This window comes from Rhinatrema bivittatum, chromosome 11, assembly GCF_901001135.1.
Source record: "Rhinatrema bivittatum chromosome 11, aRhiBiv1.1, whole genome shotgun sequence".
Taxonomy (NCBI): Eukaryota; Metazoa; Chordata; class Amphibia; order Gymnophiona; family Rhinatrematidae; genus Rhinatrema; species Rhinatrema bivittatum.
In genome coordinates this window covers 39,495,747-39,518,466 of record NC_042625.1, presented here as the reverse complement: position 1 = coordinate 39,518,466, position 22,720 = coordinate 39,495,747, and the positions used below count along the sequence as shown (strand labels likewise).

At 43.4% G+C, this 22,720-nt stretch overlaps 1 protein-coding gene across 1 annotated transcript in view; it reads right to left on the bottom strand.

Annotated features, from left to right (window-relative positions):
* The window catches only part of TMEM132C (transmembrane protein 132C), a 401,819-nt gene that overhangs the window by 295,145 nt on the left and 83,954 nt on the right, over positions 1 to 22,720 (bottom strand). Inside the window, exon 2 of the mRNA XM_029571347.1 lies at positions 9,019 to 9,907. Coding sequence (XP_029427207.1) covers positions 9,019 to 9,907 — 889 coding nt within the window. The remainder of the gene's footprint in view (positions 1 to 9,018; positions 9,908 to 22,720) is intronic.

Here is a 22,720-nt window from a genome sequence, read left to right as displayed (position 1 = left end):
CTCACATATCTGTAATAACCACTGTTGAAAAACAAAACATTTTTAAAAAATAAAAATTATATATGATTTCAGAATGGTAGGGAGGAATGGTAAGAAACCAGAAAAAGATATAAAAAAAATGTAAATGTTTGAGTTCTAAATTCAGCTTTAGCAGTTCTCTAGACATGGAGCATTCATCCCCCTCCTCCTCTGGAGTGAGTCAATTTGGTGGAGCTGTCAGTCTTTATTAAGAACTGACACGTAAACCTTGCTTAGTTTATCTGTTTAATGGATTTCCTCATTGCATTTATCCTATATCCCTTTTCAAACGTGCAGAGTCCTCGCCATGGATAAATTAGTGCACTGTCTTGAAGGCTTTGGTGGAGACATTTAATTCAGCAACGCTGTTTGTAAACCAATACCTGCTCAGGAAAATTACATGAGCCACAGAAGATTCCAAGGTAAACGTCTTGGGACAATACTTTCAAAACGTTCTCACAACCCTGGGCCCTACGTTTCCTTTATTCTTTTTTTTTTTTTTTAAGACTTGCCAAGGAAGCAAAATTATTTTTGAAAGATTCACCATTGATAGCAAATTTCTGTTGAAAACTGAGCCCAAAGAGTAGAGAGTGAGCAGATAACTTTGTTCTTGCTCTCTGTACCTATCCTACTCAATGCCTCCCATGCCGCAGTTAATCCTATTGTAACCAGATGCATAAATCAGAGGTTAGCTGTCAGCACTCTGGCTCCCAGCACAGACTCCCTTTAATAACGACGACCTGCCAAAGTCTGATGCAAAGCCAAGAATTAAAGAGCTGCTCTCATGGTAAAAATGATACCAAGGGCTCTGGTATTGATCTAGAGAACGTGCCTTAACATGGGCTAAGTACTGTTTTATGGGCTCACCCAGTGCTGGACTCAAATTCAGGAAGCTGACATATATCCTATGAATCCCCTCAAGGGAGATAACACCTGAAAGTGGTTAATCGGGGTGCATACCTATCATGGTCTTCCAAAGCAATACAGGAAAGATTTACAATTATTTTTTTTGGGGTGGGGGGAGGGTTGGGGAAAATGTCTGTTAATTTTGCTGGAGTCTCAAAAGTTTGCAAAGGATTTTCAAGAGAAGAAAGGGTCTAGGGATGCTAACAAAATGCAGAACTATGGGGCAAAATGCTGGATACTTAAGAGTGTATGAGGTTGGCCAATTTAGCATTCTATGACGTCTGAATCCTTTTTTGCAGAAAATCTGTGCCAATCTGCCAAATATGCATCAGGCCCATGGCAAGCAGCTGCCAAGTTATATTGAGATCCTGGATCAATTAGTCCCATCCACCTGCATTCCTACGGTAGTACTTGTTACTCAGGCTCCTAGTTAAGACACAATGTCACAGGCATCTTACTAAGTGGGAATGAGATAAAGTTAGAGACAGCTCATCTTACTTATTAAAAGAGTTATAAAGCAAGGCTAGTCCCCAGGGCTCAATGCAGAGGATCTGGGTTCAATGTACAGGTCAGCCCATGGCTGGGGATACTGAAGAGGCAGTGCCAATGCCTCAGTGGAGGTGGGGGAGGGGAGGGAAAGTGGGAAAACAGAGGCCCCCAACTATCATGCAACAGAGGCACCCAGTGGCAGGATTTAGGTGCTCATGAGGGCAAGGCTCCAGAAGGAGCTCCGGTGCCTGTCACCATAATGGCAGGGGCCAGGCGAGTTGGGATGGGTTGGGGGTATAACACAAGAGAAAAGATAATTCTAGAGTAGGTGCAAAGACTCAAAGTTCTAGATCCCAGCCTTGATTGCAACTAAGCTGGAAAGCCTGGAAGAAACTCCAGGTCAAAAATAAAAAAAGATAGTTATGAAAGCATCCTATAACTCAAACTATCAATTCTGCATTTTACTTTGACATTATTACAGCAATTGTGAGATAGCTGATGCCCCGCCACTCTTGTGGGAACGGCCGTGTTGCCCACAAAGTGATGCTAATTTGGACCCAGGCTGCACTGGGGAACTATTTGCCTGATTGTGAAGTGGCTCCCTGCTCGATTATTGACGGTTTAACGAGAGTCGGCTCTCTTTTTCTTTTAGTGATTATCGCTTTTGAGACACTCTGCAATCAGGCACACAAGGGCCCCCCAATGCAGCATAAATCAAAAATGACATTGCATTATTGCTATCATGCCAGCCTTCAGGGAGCCTGAGAGACTGTTGATTGCTCCATAATACATTTTAATTATATCAACTTAGTGCTCTAGTCGCTAAGAGTTTGTGCTGCAGGCACTCAAGGTGAAAAAGCCCTTAATGAATACGACCTTTTTGAAGTTAGATTTCCAGTTTATTCACAAGATTACAATGAATGCCAAACTTTGCAACACTGTCAGGGCTGGATTTAAGATTGTGTTGCCCATGGGCAGAGACATGGCCAAGGGTGCCCCTTTGATGCCATGCTGGCTTCTCCTTGGCCTGGGTATTTGGTGCCTTCAAACTCTGGCCCCCTAGGCAGTTGCCTATGCCGACATCTGGGCATGCAAAACATCTCAACTGGGAGACCACTGAGGCACATTCGGGCCCAAATCATATTCATCTACCCAGTCTTTTACTTACATTTGTGAATGTCCCCTTAGTGAGCAAATGCTGCCTCTCATCTCATAGCCCACAATTTAAATCAAAGGGTCATATATCCTTACTCGCCTTTCCCCTTTTTATCTTTTGTGTAAAGGTTTCATGTAAAAAAAAAAAAATTAAAATCTGGAGAGCACTGATTAGTAAATGGGCCGATATTCAAAAGCACGCTGAGTGAGTAAAACGACCAGGTATCTACCCAAATATTGAAGTATGCATATCTGGCTACCTGTGCGGTTCATTATCTGGCTAAATCAGCCCACTCAAAGCTTGAGTGGGTAGATGTAGGCCTGCCATTTGTACGGTTGGGGGGTCACCTGGCTAACTTTAGCCAGTTCGCACTGAATATCTTGTTAACCAGGTAAAATTTGAAAGACTGCCCCAGGAACATCTCTGACCCAGGCACCCATTTCGATTGGGCTAAAATGTGCGTGCCTCGCCCAAAATTTAACGGGTTAAAGGGGATCAGTTTTGAAATGAGAAGATTTACCCAGCAAAAAAAACAAAAAACAATTTTGGTAAATCTTTTAATTGTCTAGCAGAAATGGAGAAACAGAGAATCCTGGTGACTTCTTGAGAAGAATAATGTTGAATCAGTTGGGCATTTGGGATAGGAGTACGGGCAAAAATCTGAATATTTTTGAAAATAAATTTGCGGTAGTGTTGGAGGTTGAGGAGGAATCAGCTGGGGAGGGTGGTGAGCAACAATCTTAAAATTTCCTTTCAAGTGCGAAAAAAAATTGTGGCCCTCTCTAATCTCTACTCTGTCTCAAGACCCATGCTGCCATTTTTCCCAAAAGAGGAGTGAATTTCTTTAAACTAGCTTTGCAAACTAAGGCCTGGATTTTCTAATATTGCACTGGTTTGTGAATCCCTCTGTGATGGGGGGCGGGGGGGGGGAAGCAGGGGGTGGGTCTGCGAAAGCTGGCAGCGATCGCACCACCGCGGTGTTATCGCTGCCGGCTTTCGCCCCCAATAGCACCACCGTGAAAGGTGGTGCTATTGGGTGCGCTACTGGCGGCATTAACAGGTCTTACCTTATCACCGCCAGCGAAGTTTCCGCCGCGTCCGCCCCGACTCCTCCTCTTCCGGTCCCGACGCCGCCCAGACTCCGCCCCTATCTAGCTATCGCACGCGAAAAGTCCACTGAATTTGCTCGAGAGCTGTTACTGTGTTTAAAAAGGCAGGTGACTGCCAAAATCTGCTGTGGATTATGCAGAACGCTGCCATAGAGCTGTACCTTAGCTTTCTGAAAACCAGTCACATTTCTATGGACCCACTCCTGCATTTTACCCATGCAGAAGGAGAAAACATAAAGCTGACATAGGTTTGGATAATTTGTGGAATTTTAGCTTGTTTTTAAACTGAGACCAGATTCAAAACTGTTTGGTGTGACTTTGAATCAAACTAATTCACACACCTGCCTATCTCTTCCTCCTCCCTCTGCTGCATCTGTTCTTTTGGTGTAGGGCAAGTCTCAAAAGGTATGTACCTAAGCAAAATGGTCTGACCGAGAAGCAGCCTCTGCCAATGAGGTTAACAATATGCACGGTTGCCATAGCTTGCTTACAGTGCCTTAAGGGTCTGATTTTCAAAAGCATTTACACATGTAAAACGATTTTACACATGCAAATGCACGTTACCCGTGTAAGTGGGCTTTTGAAGATTGCTACAATATATACCATTGAATTGCCCAAGGGGTTTACCTGCGTTAAGTATACTTTATAGGGCTAATTTTAAAAGCCCTGCGCACAGGAATTCCGGGAAGGCCCGCAGCCACACACATATCTCCCGGTATGTGAATAAAGTCGGTAAGACGAAAAAGGGGCAGGCCAGGACAGCACCATCAGCGCACAAGCGCACGCCGGGGCCCGATGACCACGTAACCTGCTGCTACTCTGGACTGCAGGTAAGTATTAAAACAAAAAAATCCTAGGGTAGTGAGCGAGGTTTTTAGGGGTCAGGGCTGGTAGGATAAAAGGGAGGCAAGTTAGGTAGGAGGTTTAGGAAGATCTCTCCTTTATAGGGGTGAACTGAGAGGGAAGAGGGAATTGGGCCTATGGCGTTGCCATGCGTACCTACTAAAATCACCCCTTTACACGATTGAGACGGGATTCGCGCGCACATGTACGTATCAATGTAAAATCATGTGCACGGGTAGCCAATTTTATAACATGCACGCATTTACGTGCGCATATTATAAAATTGGTGCGTCCATGTGTGCGCGCTGGCAACCGTACACACATGGACGCTCGCGCGCGGATCTTACAATCTACCTTTATGTGCATAAACAGCTTTTGAAAATTGCTGATAGTATGTTATATTTACACACATAACTCCTTTGAAAATTCACCTTATAAGTTGGGGAGAGGAAAATGGCGTGGGTTCATGGGATTCCCACCCCCCCTAAAAAAAAGGACCCATGTTAATTTGCCCCTGCTCAGCCACACGTGCAAATAGCAGGGTTGTTCCTTTTGAGAACTGGTAAAATGTATGCAGGCTAAAATATCCCACTCACTTTACACAGAACCCGGGGATACGGAGAATCAGTTTCATATTGCATTGCTCAATGTCTCCTTGGTAGTTTTTCTGTCTAGCGTTCTCTTTCACACTCATTTCACCCTCTGTCATAGTTGTGTGCTAGGTCCTAGTGATGTGCTTGCAAATTCCCTACCAAGGAACTCTAGCCAGCTCTGCTTCACTGAAGGGAGACGCTCCTCGTTATACGCAAAACACAATTTAATATGGGGTTCTCAAGAGCCCCTTGGAGCCCGCCCCCTCCCCTCCAACTCATGGTTGCTGGGTTTTTTTTTCTCCGTCACCACCTCATGCTCTGCTTCTTTTTCCCACTCAATCTACAGCCTCTTTCCCTCAGCGCTTTTCACCATTCACTGTCGTACGCTCACTCACGCCGTCCATCTGGTTCACTCACTGTACTCCGTTTTCAAGCGAGTTTTCCCCAAAAAAGAGACAAAATCTGAAAACCCTCTGTTTAATGAATATGGCCTCTCTGACACACAGCTCCCGTCTTCTCTCACCCTTTCTGCCCTCCCTTTCTCTGTAGTTGTGTTGCCTGTGCATTTCATGGCATCGGTACCAGTCATTTCTCTGCGCTGTGCCTGCCGAGTGGATTTTTCACCCTTACTGGGTACGATATGTTTTGCTCCCTGTCAAATAACTCATTCCCTTTGATTTTATGGGTATTCTCAAGTTGATATATTTACAAATACAACGTCAGGATCCTGAATTAAAATACAGTTTAAGAACAGCCTTTCAGCTCTGGTGATTTGTGAATACGAGTTCATGTAAATGGGTCTCTACTTCAGTTTTGGAGAGATAATTTGTGGCTATGCACGTCTCCTAAGCAGGGATGAAAACGGTTGGCTCAATCAATGCTACCCCAAACGCACAGGCTCTGATCCTCATGGACACCGTGCGGTGTACATTTTCCTTCAGGATCTGAAAAGTCAACGCATCCATGGGATGCACAAAGCCAGTTGCTAAGAAAAGCAGCGTATCTATTAGGAAGAGCACGGAGGGTAGCTTTCCCTAGAAATGGTTACAGCGAAAACTAGAGCGATCCCCAAGCAGCGCTGGCCTGCCCGCTGGCTACTGTGCATTTTTTTAACCCCTTATATGCTGCACAAAGCTATAAGAAAGGAAGCTCCTAGAGGAGGAAAAGTCCATAAACAACACTAAGCCAGATAGACGGGGCAAGGTGTTGCTTATCCCTGGGAGTGAGCAGCTAGAAATGAATCTCCCGGGTACCCACGTGAGAAAGATGTACCTAGCTGGCCAATAAAGCTTCTGCCTGAAGAGGCCTAAGCCCCCCCTGAACGAGGCTTCGGCTCGTGCTGGGGAAACTGACTTGCTGCAAGGGAGAGGGGCATAAGTGCAACACTGGCGCAAACCTCCATGAAGCGAAGTTTAAAAAAAAAAGAAAAAGTGGAACAGAGCCCCTGCTTATTCCAGTACGAAGAGGAAATTATTTTTCCCCGGGGCACCAGGGGCCGCTGCTAATAGGCCAGCACAAGATCTGCTCAAATCTAAAACTTTTAGCACTGCCCAAGCTAGCATTCGACTGGATGTTAAGTCAATCCATATTCGTTTGGTGGCTGGAGATCTCCTTTTAGGACAGAAGTGAAACTTTTTGTTTTTCTAGTGTGAATCATTTATGAGTAATGTCAGTAGAAAAGATGTGGAAGCAAACCGTAACTGTATTATTGAATAGGGTCCTTAATATTTTGAATAAATGCTTTCAGAAAACGCAAGTGTTATTACAAAATGAAATGAGAAATCTGGAATCGTTTAAAAGGTTGATATTACCATGAACCATCACTCTGTTTTCTCTCATTTTTTGTAATCATTTGACTAGAACTGTTTATAAGATTGAGATTGAAATGTTCTCAGACTGTGCTATGAATTTAAATGTCTCAGAGTCTCCCTTCTGCTATAAAACCGTCTGAAAATAAGAAACACAGGGAAACAAGGCCAATAACACACACCCTCGCACGTCACATATCCATCTCTTGGGGTTGTGACAGCTGGAGCTGGGCTACTATATGGGGAAACACAATGCTTATCCATTATCTGAATCCTACCAGTTGGAGTGGGTTACACAGAAAGACGACCATATGGCCTATCTACACCAACTGCTCAGCTCTATAATCCCTACTCCTCCTTTAGAGATCCCCGTGATTCTCCATACTTTTTAAAATTCTGATACCATCCTTGTCTCCACCTCCACTGAGAGGCTGATCCATGCATCCACCACGCTCTCTGTAAAGGAATATTTCCTTAAATTCATCCTCAATCCATGACCCCTCAACTCCAGAATCTCCTTTCTGTTGAAAGAGGCCTGCTTCCTGTGCATTGATTCCTTGGAGGTATTTAAATGTCTATCATACCTCCTTTATTCCACCTTTTCTCCTTATCTTTAAGTCTGTCCCCATACGCTTTACAATGAAGACCAGTCAGTCACTTTAAAGCCCATACCAAAGGCACTCAGTTTATTTATAAGTCACTTATGTGGAGCCGTGTCAAAAGTCTTACTGAAATCCAAGTACACTACATCCAACGCTCTCCCATGATGCAACTCTATGGTCACCCAGACAAAGAAATTGATCAGATTTGTCTACCTCTGGTAAACCCTTGCAGATCTACCCCTGTTAAAATCATGATGCCAAGGATCTTCTAAGCCATTGGATTCCAGAAACTGTACTATCCTCCTTTTCAACAGTATTCCATTCATTTACTCACCACAGAGGTCACACTAACCAGCTTGGCATTCTCCTTACTTCCACTTTTATGAAAAGGAACCACATCAGCTGTCCTCCTGAACTACTAATGACAGACTATGGATCAAAACAATTTTGAAATTTGGGAGAATTTACAAAGTGGGAGTGTGTTTGTGATGAGGAATTCCCATAATACCATCCAGGCAAGACATCTATCATAGCTTGCGAAGGGATATACCAACATTTCTTCAGAAGAGGTTCACAACTAGAGACATGAAAAATGCAAGACTGAGCTTGAACCAGGTGCTATTTCTGTCTGGATTGCTTTGGATGGAAATGTTGGATTTTCCCCAGATACGCTGGAAAATATTGTTGAATTTCCCCCAGTGAATCTGGCTGTTTTATAGATTGACTTCTTTTGTACACCTATGAGTTCATTTTCAAAGGGTTTAACCGGCTAACTTTGGGAGTTAGCTGGTTAAAGCCTTGCTTTTAAAAATTCCCACCAGCTGACTGCCGAGTTTTACCCTCCTAAATTCACAAGGTGAGCAAATTTATCAGGTCAAAAAAGAAGAGACAGTTTCAGGGGTATTCCCAGAGCAGGCTCCAGACATAGCTGGTCAATGTTGATTTTCAGTTTGGGAGGGCATCCCATCTGAAAATAGCTGCCCTAAATCTAGCTGGGCAAATTTTGTCCAACTAGATAAAGGAACATTTTCAGCCGAAAACCCAGTCTGTTAGGTTATACCAAAAATTCAACTACAGGTAACCTGTTAAAATTAACCGGTTACCTCTGCTGCTCAGTAGCTCAGGTAAATTGACCCTTTACAATCCTTACTCTTGTATTTCTTGCATACATAAAACTTCAGTGCAGATGGTTATTTTACGGAGTTGTGATGTGCATGTAAGACTCAGGCCCTGGATAAAAGCTATGCACAGAAAAGAAATGACAGGAAGAGCATGCAATAGCCACCCTATCCTTTATGTGTCCTTGCTGTAATATACATATAGGTTACAATATTCATTGTTTTGTAAACAGTGTTATACGTTGCACTGCGAGCCTCACTGATGGTCACCGATGAACAATAAGTATATCCCGAGAATCACAACATTTAGGCATCAGCACTTCAACATGCAGGAGTTAGGCATTATTCATTGTAAAAAGAAAATCTATTGACATACCTTAGTGTGAACTGATCCACTACTGAATGGTTGGCAACAGCCACATAAACATTTACAATTTGTCCTTGTTTGGCTGGTTTTGACGGAAGCCAAATGACAACATTGCCATCCAACCTTAACTCTGTCAGCTGGGAAATTTCGGGTGCACGATAGAGGTTAACAGTGCCAATCCTGTGCCAATAGGACTCTGTTTCATGCATATTATCTTTGCCTGGTCGGATGGCATTGCCTTTTCTGGCATCTTCAAGGGTGCACTCTCCTTTCTCGTCCCCTGGTTGGACAGCATAGTAGAGTTCCAGAAGACTCTCTTCATGCTGTTCTACAGGTTTTTTACGTCCTCCAACAAATGCTGGGGGATTGAACCAACTGGGCAGAAGCTCCAGCTCTGCCACGCACAATCCAAGTTCTCCCTTCAGCCTGCAGCTGCCCTTTACTTCTCTCGTCTCCCGAAATGCGAATGCCCTCAGGCAAGGCAGTCGCTCTGTGTTGCTATAGTCATCCCAGTCCCTGCCTGCAATGTAGAACAAGATCTGAACTTTGGGCCAGTTGGGATATATCTTTTCATTGATGATATGTGCTTCAACTTTCCAGTTAAAAGTAAATTTTGAGGTGGATCCAAAAATAGGCGATGTCAGTAGAAGATCTTGGGGCACTGCTTGGTCGGCAGAATAAGGTCCATAGCTGGCATTCACTATAGGTGGCTGCTTAGCTTTATAGACGTAGAATGACTCCACCCTGGACCGCAAACTAGAGTTCCTCAAGAAATCTTGGCTGGTTTCTTTCAGGAGGAAGGAAGTCTCCGCACTGAGGATTTGGTAGCTCACAGGAAGATATGCTGGTAATGAAGAGAATTTCTGGATATTTTCTTGAATCCCTCGACTCTCCATCACTACAAAACACCAGAGATGTAATTAGAATCACAGAATTACAGACTCATAGAAAAACTGGACTGCAAAGGGGTCAAGTAGTTTGTTCTCTCATGCATATTAGTTATAAATATCCTGAAAAATCAAAAAGATTAGATGCATCTCCAAGGGCAGGGTTGCGAATCACTGTCCACAACCCTCAGCCCTGGGCAGGACTCACGATATCTATATCATCCCAGACAAATGTTTCTCTAATCAACTTTTGAATGCTGATAACATTGTCATGCTCCTAATGGAAAGCAGAATCATGCAGGAAACTTTAGACTAACTGAAATTACCCCAACAGCATAAAATAAAAACTTTACGTTAGGATGCTCATGCTTGCTAAGTTTGATAGCAGTTTTGATTACTGCATTGCTTAGTAGAAGGCCAATGGAAAGGAGGCTCCAGAACAAGACGTCATGAGATGAGGGTGAAAGGGGGTAGACTCTGGAGTAATCTTAGGAAATATTTCTTTACAGAGAGGGTGGTGGATGTGTGGAACAGACTCCCAGTGGAAGTTGAGGAGACAAAAACTGTATCTGAATTCAAGAACGCATGGGATAAACACAGGATCCCTAAGGAAGTGATGAGAATTATAATGCTAAATTAATTGGATGGATGGGCAGACAGAGTGGGCCATATGGTCTTTTCCTGCTGTCATGTTTCTATACCCCAGTAGCATGCAGAAGAACCTAGGGTTGGTTACTAGCTCAGCTGGAGCTGGGGCTGCTGCAGAGGCAGCATCCATAGTCTATGAGCAGCAGGTGGGCGGGAGGGAGGGCACTGTGGCCAGATTGAGGAGCCAGGATCGCAGGGTTCTGGAAGGAGCCCCTGGTGCACGGTACCAAGATGAGGACCATTGCTGCGACGCCCGGGCTAGTGGAACCGGAAGGGAATGTAAAATAGGGGGAGGAGGGAATGAAGACTCATGGCACCGGATCCCAGACCTGATTCTGATTGAACTGGAAACCCAAAGGAGCAGGAGGAAACTGCCAGAGCCAAAACACAAGTTTAAATATTGGAATTTGCATGCCCATCTAGCCTGAATGGTAAGGACCCAAACAGGAAGTTAACCCAAATTAGCGATATTCTACAAGCAGTAAAGCTTCTATGGCTGGCAGATGGGAGAAATCCTTAGCAGTCTGAACAGAGATAACTGGGTGGACTGGATGGGTGAAACAGTCTTTATCTGCTGCCATACTACGAAAGCAGTATCTCTTCTGCACAATTTTGAACCATAAGAATAAAGAATCCCCATGGAAAGAGGTAAATGCCTTACAGTAATTGAAGATGGTCCTAACTTCATGTGCATGTTTAAAATATAAAAGCATTTACTAGAAACTAACTAAATGCAAAACTATATGAAGTGTGTGGTACCTCAAAGTGAGCCCTATTTACTAAGCTGCACGAATGCATTTGCATGCAGTAAACAGCGCTTTCTGTGCGGTAATATGCGTTAGCTCAGCATAAAAGGAAATAACTCGTTGTATCCTGGCCCTAAAACCTAGTGCTGTGTGTGCATGCAAATACAAGCAAAGCAGCTTATTGCCATGCAAAAGAGTAGCACAGCAGAAGAAAAAGTCTTTGTACGCTTTGCTACGCCTAGAAAGTTAGCTACACCTCATAACTGTGTAGTTAACTTTCCACCAAGAGCATCAGCAGGCTAACGCCATAACACTCCACCCCTGCTCCTCCTGGGAGTCTGGTGGCTCCCTCCACCCCACATAAGCCATTCATTTAGTGAAAGCAATCCCCTCTGTTTAAGTCCCATCCCCTTTAGGAAGGCCCCACCCTCTGGTAAACATCTTTCCTTTGCCCCCACACAATCCCGCCAGGCTTACTGCTCAATCTCTGAGGTTTGGGGGGGGGGGAGGGTACAGGAGTGATACCCTGACTCCTGCCCTGCCAGTGCCATTTTCCAAAATGGTGCTGGCTGATCCCAGACTCTCCTTTCCATGATTGCTTGATTGGGTAAGGGACAACACAGAGGCAACTGTTCTCATTCATGAGGGGGAAGGGAGGAGGGAGTCCCAGACGTTGCTACTGGCTGGAACTAGGGTGCACTAGTAGCGGATTCCAGCGGGAACTGCAGTCTGTGACTACAGGCAAGGACCATCACCACAATGGCAGGGCTAGGGAAGCTGATCAAATACCACCGTAGAGGCGGACTCCGAAAGAGCCGGAGCAGGAGGAACCTTGTGTCAAAATCCTCCAATAAAAATCAATTAATTTTCCGGCAAAACATTGCATTTTCTATCATTCATCCTGTATTGTAACTTTCTAGCAAAACTAATTTAAGCATTTGTAAGTCATAAAGAAACATCTGTCATCGCAGACAATGAATATTGCGGGCGCATGTGCATGACAATTGAAGGATACCCGGAATTAAGAAGCCCTACAGCAATGAAGAGGTCAACAGGGGCGCTCATTAATGCAAACCACTAAATGAAGCCTTCTCCTATCGTACTAGCAAGCAGAGGAAGAGCCCAGAGCTGAATCTGAAATGATGCGGCGGAGTGCATGTCACGGCTAATGCATATTTCATGTGAGGATGGAGAAATTCGTTTTCTGAAAACAAATACAAAAAAAAAAAAAATCACCAGGAAAAATGAGAATTCTGCATCTGATGGATCTTCTGAGATCAGGACTTCCCAAACTTTTGTGAGCCCCCCCCACAACAAATCAGATTTCAGGATATCAAATAGGATGTGTCCATGGGGAAAAAATCAATTTGGTTGCTTTGTTTCCTTTCATTCAATTTTTTGGTCTTTTTTTTGCTTTTCTTTCGTTACTTACAGGCAGTTGTACCTAAGCACATAAAATCAATTTACGTGCATAAAGTAATGAAAGAAAAGAAATCAAATCATGCACGTCCCTAATATGCACAATTAATATGCACAAGACATATTTGCTTACATGGGTATACACAAATGTGTTTCATACATATTCACTGCGGTTACCCTGGGTTCCTGGGAGAGGTTTGGGAATGTGTCGCTTAAGTAATGGTCTGAAATTAAGGAAATAAAGTTTGTGAAATATCAAATATCCCACCTATAACCTTTGGCAAGCCACTCATTAGTGGGCACTTACACATCAGGGCCAAAATACAGTTCCATGACTCAAGGGACAGCCTGAGCCAGCCTTGAGAAATCTGAACTGCAAAACCATAGGTGGACTGGAAATAAAACCAGGTCGGTCTCGGCCTGTCCCCTTTGACACAAAGTTAATGTAACTGTAAAGAGGCTACGTGGACATGGAGCTGTACGGTCACTACAGGAAAAACCAGTGGAACAAAAGTGATATTTATTTAGGCTTATAGTTGACATGCGCTGTTCAGGCGAAGCTAAGATCAGGTGACTACACACGAGAAGCATTCTATGATGCAGAGTTATTTAACAGTCTGGCCTCTGTATATTTTTGTGGGTTTTGTTTGGGTTTTTTTTGTATTATATTCAACTGCAGAATTCTGGGGTGCCCAGCCAGATCTTCCACCGGGTATTTCATAGCATTGCCACCTCACCCCCTGGTCAACTGAAACAGGCTGATGCATTCCCGGCTTTTGCCCCACTGTCTGCATGGATTTGCAGCGCTGATTTTCCCCAAGATAAATCAGAACAGAACTACAAATCCATGCTATGGAGCAAACCCAGAACTGGATTTGGTCCTTTTAGAGGAGGGTGAGGTGGCAACCCTAGGATTGCACTGGGTGAATGATATCACAAAGCAGTCTCAGCAGCCAATCAGATTGATGGTTTTTCCCAGTTCCCAGAAGCACTGTGCAGCATTGCTCATCTTTCGTGCATGCCAGGATTCTGCCCTCTCTTCTCTTCCATGTGATCTGGCACTGGAAATTTCTGAGGATGGCTGTGCTTTCCCACAGGCAGGCATTTCACCTGGACACGACTCAGTGGGATAAAGTGTCCCTTCCATCTATCATCTGCAAGAGCTTCATCATTATCAGTAATCAATCATCTAAACGCATCTGCCTTTTCCTCCAAATTTGTTTAATACTTTTCTACCTCTCATCTATCTCGTGTCCTTTGCGTGCCTCTAGAGTAATTAATTATCACTGAGTACAAAGCATTTTTTTTTTAAAGTGAGTGCACAGCTGATCAGGCTCCCTTGCCGCTAAACTGTATTAACAAGCTGTTCCTGACTCCAGAAAGAGTTTCTTATTTAAAAGAAAAAAAAAAATACCCATCTCTCCACTTTATCTTAATTAAAGAAAAGAAAAGAAAAAAAAGAAAGAAATTAGCATGTCTTGGTCAAAACCTGTAAACAGATGCTGGCTGACCAGGCAGCCCTGCAAACTGAAACGGCAAAGTGCTCAGACCGGAATCCAGTTCATTTGGTACAAGAGACGGAGAAGGATGAAAGATTAATGATACTGACTGCACCTTAACAAAAGAAAGGCATGAATGTGACTGCCTGGTGCAGCCGGATCAAACAGGCCCATAACAGCACTTTAGGTGACAGGCAAAGTAAGCCAGTCTGAAAGGGTCGCCAGGCTTCCTAGGAGTCGCGTAAGGTTAAGCTAGGCCCTATGTGGACACACACGCAGTTCTCCTTCACATTCAAATGCAAGGGTTTGGGGGGTTTTTTTCCCTACAATGACATCAGTTTCTTTGCAACTGGCACTGAACCCAGTCCAGCAGTTCGTTACTAACTGAGAATGTTAGTCCAGGTCTGGTCATGCCAGGTTACTTCACAGATATTTTAATTCGAACGTACTCTGCAGCCACAACATCTCGCCTTTCAGTCATTAAGTTGCCCAAACATGGGGCCTTTCCCAACATCCCCTTTACAAGTCCCCGAGAACCAATCTGGTCCTCAGGAGCAGGGCTGTGACCCCGACTGCCTCTGCTACATGAGCAAGGTGGCTTTACTAGCAGGTACACCAGCCTCTGGCCAGGTGAACCCCAGTTCAAGGCCTACCAGACACTTTAGTTTTTTTTTACCCTAACATCCCAGGTCAACTGATCAGGCTCATCCTGGTTTTCCCTACTGCATGCATGGATTTGTAGCTCTGATTTCACATCCATGCGTGCAATGAAAGTATCTAAAACATCAGATGTGCCATGTTGGGTTGGACAATGGCCATTCTAGGTCAATAGGAAGTAAGGCTGTATACTTAATCCTTATTCTGAAGATGTCACAAGTATCCAATTATTCTGAAGATATAAACTTATCATGAAGACTGTTATCTGTAAGCATCTGTATTTATTATAAGAATTTGTATTTATTATCTAGCTATTTACAATGTTCTGTTACCACTTGGTCCTATTCTCTCCTTTACCTCAAACTCTAAGTTCCTACAAAGTTAGCCTTGATATTTATACCGAACTGTTGGATGTAATTGTTTAATTGTTCAATTGTTTGATGTAATTTTCTAATCTTGGTTCTGTGTAAACCGAAGTGGTATGTACTAGTACATGAACTCCGGTATAGAAAAGCCTTTAAATAAATAAATAAATAATAAATAAATAAATAAATATTCAGCAGATTCCAAAGAGTAGATCCATTCTCTATTGCTCACTCCCAGGGATAAGCTGTGGCTTTCCCAATCTATCTAGCTAATAATTGTTTAAGGATTTTTCCTCCAGGAATGTGTCTAAACCCCTTTTAAACGCCCCCATACTACATTCTAGCAACAGATTGTGAAAAGAAAATATCCCTCAGATTTGTTTTAAATCTTCTACTTGTTAATTTCACGGAGTCTCCCCTAGTCCTAGTACTATTTGAAACAATTATCCCTTATTTACCAGTTTCACCCCACGCATGATTTTATAAATCTCTTTTAGGGACGTGCATTTGATTTGAAAGGACATGAAAAATACCCGCTCTGTTGCATGCCATTTCCTCAATGAAATTTACTGGGATTTTGTGTCTCATTTTAGATATAGCAGGCTCCCTCCTCTTCCCTCCTACCAACCTAGTCTCCCACCACCACCTAAATTTAAAAAAAAAAAATTTACCTCTTTCCCACCCCCACCCCTGTCTCTTCCCCTCCCCCCAGGTTCCCCTTACCTCTTTCCATAAGAATCTATGAAATATAAATGAGGAAGGAGCGATCTCCAGCCCCGCTGGGTCCAGATTAAAGAATGGCAGTGGCCGGCCTTGAGGCTGGAACCAGTTTCACATCAGAAACTGGTGAGGCAGGAGCAACCAGGGGTCTCTGTGCCAGAGACCCTATAGAAAGGATAAGAGGCACCCGGGAAATGGGGGGACGGGGATGGTCGCTGGATCAATTTTTAATTTTCGGCAGCAGTTTTGTGGGGGAAAGAAGGAACCCAGCCCCTTGGTTTCCTTTTGGGTTTTTTTTTTCCTGTTTCTTCTGATGTTTATTTTCAAATAAACAAAGAAAAACAAACAAAATGAAAAACTCCAGAAGAAAAATACAAAAAGATTTTTATTTTGTAATGCACTCTGCGCATAGTTAAGCTCTGGAATTCATTGCCAGAGGATGTGGTTTCAGCAGTTAGTATAACGGGGGTTAAAAAAAGGTTTGGATAAGTTCCTAGAGGTTAAATCCATAAACTGCTATTATGGTAATTAATAAGCAGTAGTAGCTTGTGATTTATTTAATGTTTGGGTACTTGCCAGGTTCATATGGCCTGGATTGGCCACTGTTGGAAACAGGGTGCTGGGCTTGATGGACCCTTGGTCTGACCCAGTATGGCATTTTCTTATGTTCTTATGTAAACTCTCCTGTATCAGATTCCTTTTCATAGAAAAACAGAAACATGACGGCAGAAAAAGATCATATGGCCCATCCAGTCTGCCCATCCGCCCAATTAATTTAGCTTTATAATTCCCCATCACATCCTTAGAGATCCCCTGTAATTATCCCATGCCTTCTTGAATTCAGATACAGTTTTTGTCTTCACCACTCTGGGTCTATTCCACACATCCACCACCCTCTCTGTAAAGAAATATTTCCTAAGATTACTCCTGAGTCTGAACCCTTTCACCCCCATCTCATAACCCCTTGTTCTAGAGCCTCCTTTCCATTGAAAAAGGCTCACCTCCTGTGCATGGAAATCTTTGAGATATTTAAATGTCTATCATATCTTGCCTTTCCTCCAGGGTGTGCATGTTTAGATCTTTAAGTCTATCCCCATGTGCTTTAGAACAAAGACCACTGACTATTTTAGTAGCCACGGTCTGGACTGACGCTATCCTGTTTATATCCTTTTGAAAGTGCGGTCTCCAGTCATCTCATCTCCAAGCTAAAGAGCCCTTACCTGTTTAGCTTTTTTTCATAGGGAGCAATTCCATCCCGTTTATCATTTTTGCTGGCCTTATCTGTTTTCCAGTTTCAAGGAAATTAGATGGGTATAAATGACACGTTTACAGTGCACAAAAGATTCAAGAGGAGCTCAGGCTATCTGCCCAGCAGGCTAGTGCAGAGTGCAAAAAGGCAGGTTTATCAGACAATTCCATGTCACTTTCCTAGGATAGGCTGCCACAGTCCTGTTTGACTCCTATTGCATGCATGGGGGTGTGGTTCTGGTTTTCTCTCTGGGTTGAGTAGGGCAGTGGGCCATGGCCCACCCACTTTGGGTTAGGCTCACCCAACCAGAGCAGTCTGACACTGGAGCAGCAAGGCCATCACGGGATCCCATCCCCTGAACTGTGAAGAAAATGACCGGAGCAGCAAGGCCATCGCGAGATCCCGCCCTGCGACAGCAGAAGTTGGAGTTTGGCTGTGTCTAATGAAAAGGTCCTGTGTGAGAGTGGGTGAGAATGGGAGCTTAATTGTTTGTATGTGGGTGAGAATGGAAGCCTGGCTGTGTGTGTGTGGGGGTGAGAAATGGAGCATGGGCATGTGTGTGTGTGTGAGTGAGACTGAGAACCTGAGTGTGAATCTGTCTGTGAGAATGGGAGCTGGGGAGTTAGAACATATGTGTGTGTGTGTGGGGGGGGGGATTACAGCATGATAGAGTGTGAGCTTGTGTGTGTGAGGGAATCTGTGAGAGAAAGCATGAGCCTCTGTGTGTTTGTGTGTGTGAGGGAGGAAGGGAAGAAGACAGTAGAAGAAACAGAACGAGAAGAGAGACCCTAAAAAGGAATTAGGAAATGATAGACAAGGGAAATGTGGGAAAAAAGACTGGGACCAACTGATTAGAAAAATACATTGATCAGACAACAAACAAAAGTTATTTTGAGATTTTAGCAATTAGAATATGCCATCTTTGGGAATGTACATTTCTTGTATTTTTGTATTTTGCTCTTTCTATATTATATTTTTGTATTTTCCACTGTTCAGAGTCTAGTTTCTCAGGCTTTCTATTTTGGTTTTGCCTGCATGTTTCTGTTTATAATTTGTAGTCTCTTATTTCTATATTAAGTAAGGGTCGGTCTTTGTTTTGCCTGTGTGTGTGTAACTGAAGTGCAGTATTTTCTGCTCGCATGTAGTTTCTCTGTAGTAGTCCATCTTGTTCTGTTATTCCAGAAGGTGATGTATTAATGTTCTAGGGCCTGGTGTAGTATCTGCATTGCTGCTTTTTCATAAGGTTGCTGTTATTTGAGTCCCGAGAGTCAGTACTGTGACCGTATGGTATGGCAAGTTTCTAGAGGTCTTTTTGCAGGAGTTTGTAACTTCACAAAGGGGTAGATTTTTAAAGGCTTATGCGCGTAATCTTTTAAAACCCCCCCTGCGCGCGCCGAGCCTATTTTGCACAGGTTTGGCAGAGAGCGCAAGCCCCGGGACGCGCGTATGTCCCGGGGCTTTGAAAAGGGGCGGGAAGGGGGTGGGGCAGGTCCCGTGTCCTCTGGCACAGTGGCCATGCCGGGGAATGGCGAGCTGGCAGCCAGCCTGCAGGCGTAACTTAAAGAACAAAGGTAGGGGGAGCGAAAGGAAAGTTCCCTCCGAGGCCTCCCCTAGGGCTCAGTGCGCACACGTGTTATAAACCGGATGTACATTTGTGCGTGCCGGGTAGCGCGCACAAATGTACCCCGCGTGCGCTCCTTTAAAAATCTGCCCCACAATGTTTAGCAATGGAAGGCCATTTTTTGCTGAGGTGACACCAGAATTTGAATATTTTTTTTCATGTTGGTTGGAATGTGAATTGTTCTAGCTCTGCTCTGCACCTGTTCTGATGATTAATTCTATTTTATTGTAGTTATGATGATTTCTGGCTTTCTGCAAAAAGCATTAATGAAAGAATACATTGATTTTTGTTTTATTACATGATTGGTTGGATCTGTTTCTTTTCTTTTTACATGGTACACTTGTGCATTTATAAACCGCAATAAATATAAAATAAATTAATACAGATTAATAAGGAATTTTTAATGCTGGTAAGCGCTTGAAATAATTGAAGTAAAATGTTTTAAAGTTTCATGCATAATGGCTGTTGCAAATTACTTAGAAAGCTATTCTAGGGTGCAGTATATGGCATTATTTATCAATAAGAATACAATTAGTAGGTCTCAGACCTGCATGCCTACAGCCTACCCCATGTTAACCTTGTGCCCACCCAAAAAATCATTTCTGGCGTAAGGCGAGCTGGCAGCCCTCTCTGCGACTACTTGCTGGGGCCTATTATCTTGGCTGTTTTCTGAACGTTTCTCCCTATCATTTATTTATTTAAAATATTTGTTGCCCGCCCTTCCATAGTTAACACTCACCAAGAAATCAAAGGTCAACTTAGAATTCAGGACACAAAGGCCTGGCCTAGAAAACACAAAGCAAAAAGATACACTAGGACTTAACAGGCATACGGTGTGCCACTATGTGTCTAGCAAGAAAGCACATTTGTTTAGCAATGTTTATATTGCTTAGGTTAATTAACCATTAAGAAGTCTGAACCTCTCCTGCCCTGTCTATCTGAGCCCCTACTATAAGTTTATAAAGGATGAATAAATGCAAATGTTTATGAAAGATGCATAAATGAGACAGCAGTTGAGCTTGATGTCTTGACGACTTGCGCTACTGTTCAGGAGCTTCAAACTCCTGCTAATGCGCCCATTTTTTTTCTGTGCACCCAAGGGAGATCGCAATTGTGCTGGAAAAAAATCTGCCAAGGTTACTATTCCCCGTAGAGATAATGGAAGCGCTTCCCCAGCTCAGAGGTACAGGAAGGCAAAATAAAGAGACGTGAACTCAAATCACCTCGGAAATTGCTAAAGAGGAACTTTCTTTATGACAGAAGAGCAATGCATATCTATTTCCAATATGAGAAATAAGATTTGGAAAGCATTTCTTGGATTATAAACACTGACATGCACACATATATATATTATATAAGCTACAAAGCTAATGCACACAATTGAGAGCACAGCAGTGTCCATATGTCTGAGATAGAAGAAACTGGATACTACTTTTTTGAAGTCAATTTGAAAATACATGCTTATTTTTCATATTAACACTTTTTTGGAATTATTATATATTCTTTTAAATACAGGTCAATACAATCTTGCCATAACATAGGGGATCATTTCCTTTGTTGCTACATTTTTATCGCAGGAGGGGAACGATATTGCGGAGGCAGGGTATTCCCTCAATATTTGGAGCCTCTCCATTAAAATATCGCAGCAGCTTCCCCATGACATTATTTCTGGCAGAAAAATGCCATGAGAAAAAATATCACGGGGAAGAGGCAAATACATGCGATGGCACGCACTTTGCCCAGGGCCGCCATAGTTTTAAAGCCCAGAAAAACCCCCTCCCAATGTGCCAAAATCCTCCCTGGGGGTCTAGGTAGGCTTCCCGCTCACTCCCTCGTAGAGGTAGCCCAAGCAGGGGAAAGTTAAAAAAATTAGATCTAATAGTTGTGTGAAAACAATCTACGCCTACCCCAAACCCCTCTCTGTTGTCAAAAGCTGACAGCCCCCCCCCCCCCCAATCTGATCCAAACAACCCCCCATGCCTTCATTAGGAGCCTCTGGACCCATCACCCAACATATTCCCTGGTAGTCCAGTGCCCCCCCCCCCCCACAAGATCCCCTTACCTTAAAAGGTTACCCTAGTGGTCCTGTGGGGGCCTGAAGCACCCCTAGGCTCTGGGCCTGGGTGCTGCACATTTTTCAAAATAGCATTGCCCAGCCTTTGCTCCTATCCCTGGGGAGGGGTGATTTTGGCACATTGATAGGGGGAGAGTTTCCAGGTCACACCCTTTCTGTGAAAAAACTATTTCCCCAATGCAGTTCCTGAGTCTATCCCCTTGGAGTTTCATATCATGCACCCTAGTTCTCTTGCTTCCTTTCCATTGGAAATGCTTTGAATCTTGGGCATTAATACCTTTCAAGTATGTAGTAACAGAAGCAAAATAAATGACAGCAGAAAAAAAAAGACCACAATGAGCTTGGGACAACTAGAACTACAAGTCCCTGCATGAAGTGAGGTAAAATCAGGACTGGATTAGCCTGTTTATATGACATGGAGCTAGGTGGCAACCCTACCTATAGTTTTCCCAAGTTGGCTCAAAGTGAGCTGTGATGACCTTACTATGAATTTAGAAGAAAGCAATTCAGTCTAACTGGTTTCCAGTTTTATTCTGATCTGCCTGAGGGCTTCAAGGTGAGAAGAGTGTAGGAGGCATTGCAGGTAGCAGCAGAGGCCCGTTACCTATACACAATGCCCTAGTACGCCTATACCTAAATCCCCATTCCTCTCCAAGCACACAGGCCTCCTCCCCCTTTGGCAAAATATCAAGCTGCCAGCTTCTCTATCTCTCTGGGGTTTTTTTTGTTTAAATTAAACAGATCATCACAACCAAAACTATTGTCTTTCTGAAGGATTGTTCAAAAGTCCAAAAGTTCAACTGCAAATGGGTTTGCAATTGGTAACTTTGTCAGCACATTTAAATAAATACCCTACGAAGCAAATCTAGCAGCACTACAAAATGATAATTAGTAGCAATAGTAAACATTCACATAAAAATATAGCTAGAATTGGAGTTATTCATCCCCAAAAACCCACTTTCCAGTTTCAAGGGAACTCTTACTTCCTTAATTAGGTAGCGAACATATAGGCTAACACTGAAGCAGAGCTTTTTCCAACCACATAGCACAAAGCAGACTCATTTGGGCCCAGTCAGCAGCATTATAGGTGGATTCTGGAATGTGCAAACAGGGGCTCCAGCTTACTTCCTACTGTTTCTTGTTCCAGGGCTCATTACCATTCTGTTCTAGTTGCCTTGAAGGCCAAAAGTTTATCGTTGACTACTACAAGTCGGTCAGGAGGTTATATAGAAAGGGAGAAAATACGATAGAAAAACGTAAAAAATAGACATGGCTAAGACGAGTTATATCATGAGTACAGCACAAAAGAAATCATCCGCATGCTCACTTCCGACAAGAGATGCTCAACTATCCTCAGTTTAAAACTGGCATTCGTTGGTTTCCCACTTCCCCCAGCCCGAAAGTGAATTAATATGTTGTGCAAGGGCTCGAAAACGAATCACGTGACGATTCTGGACAGCGCTAAACTAAAGACTGTAAAAGTCAAGTGAGTATAATTTGGATCTAAGTATATGCCAAGTACAAAATAAATAAATAAAAGGAAAGAAAAAAAAGCCACCCAAAATGAAACTTGAGTATTTCAGAATCCAGTGGAGCTGCAGCGCAGATTGATTTCATGCCATTCCAGGCCCATGATTTATGTCTGTTTATTTACATCTGTCCTTTCGCTGCGGAAGCTCACAGTGCCCTTTCATCCATAAACATGTCTGCCTGTATCATTCATTCACACCGCCCGCTACTGCCAAAGCTAATAAGTGGCTAGCAGGGAGTTTGGATTAAAATCCATATTTCGTTTCCTCTTATTGGCTGGTGACCTTAGAGCATGG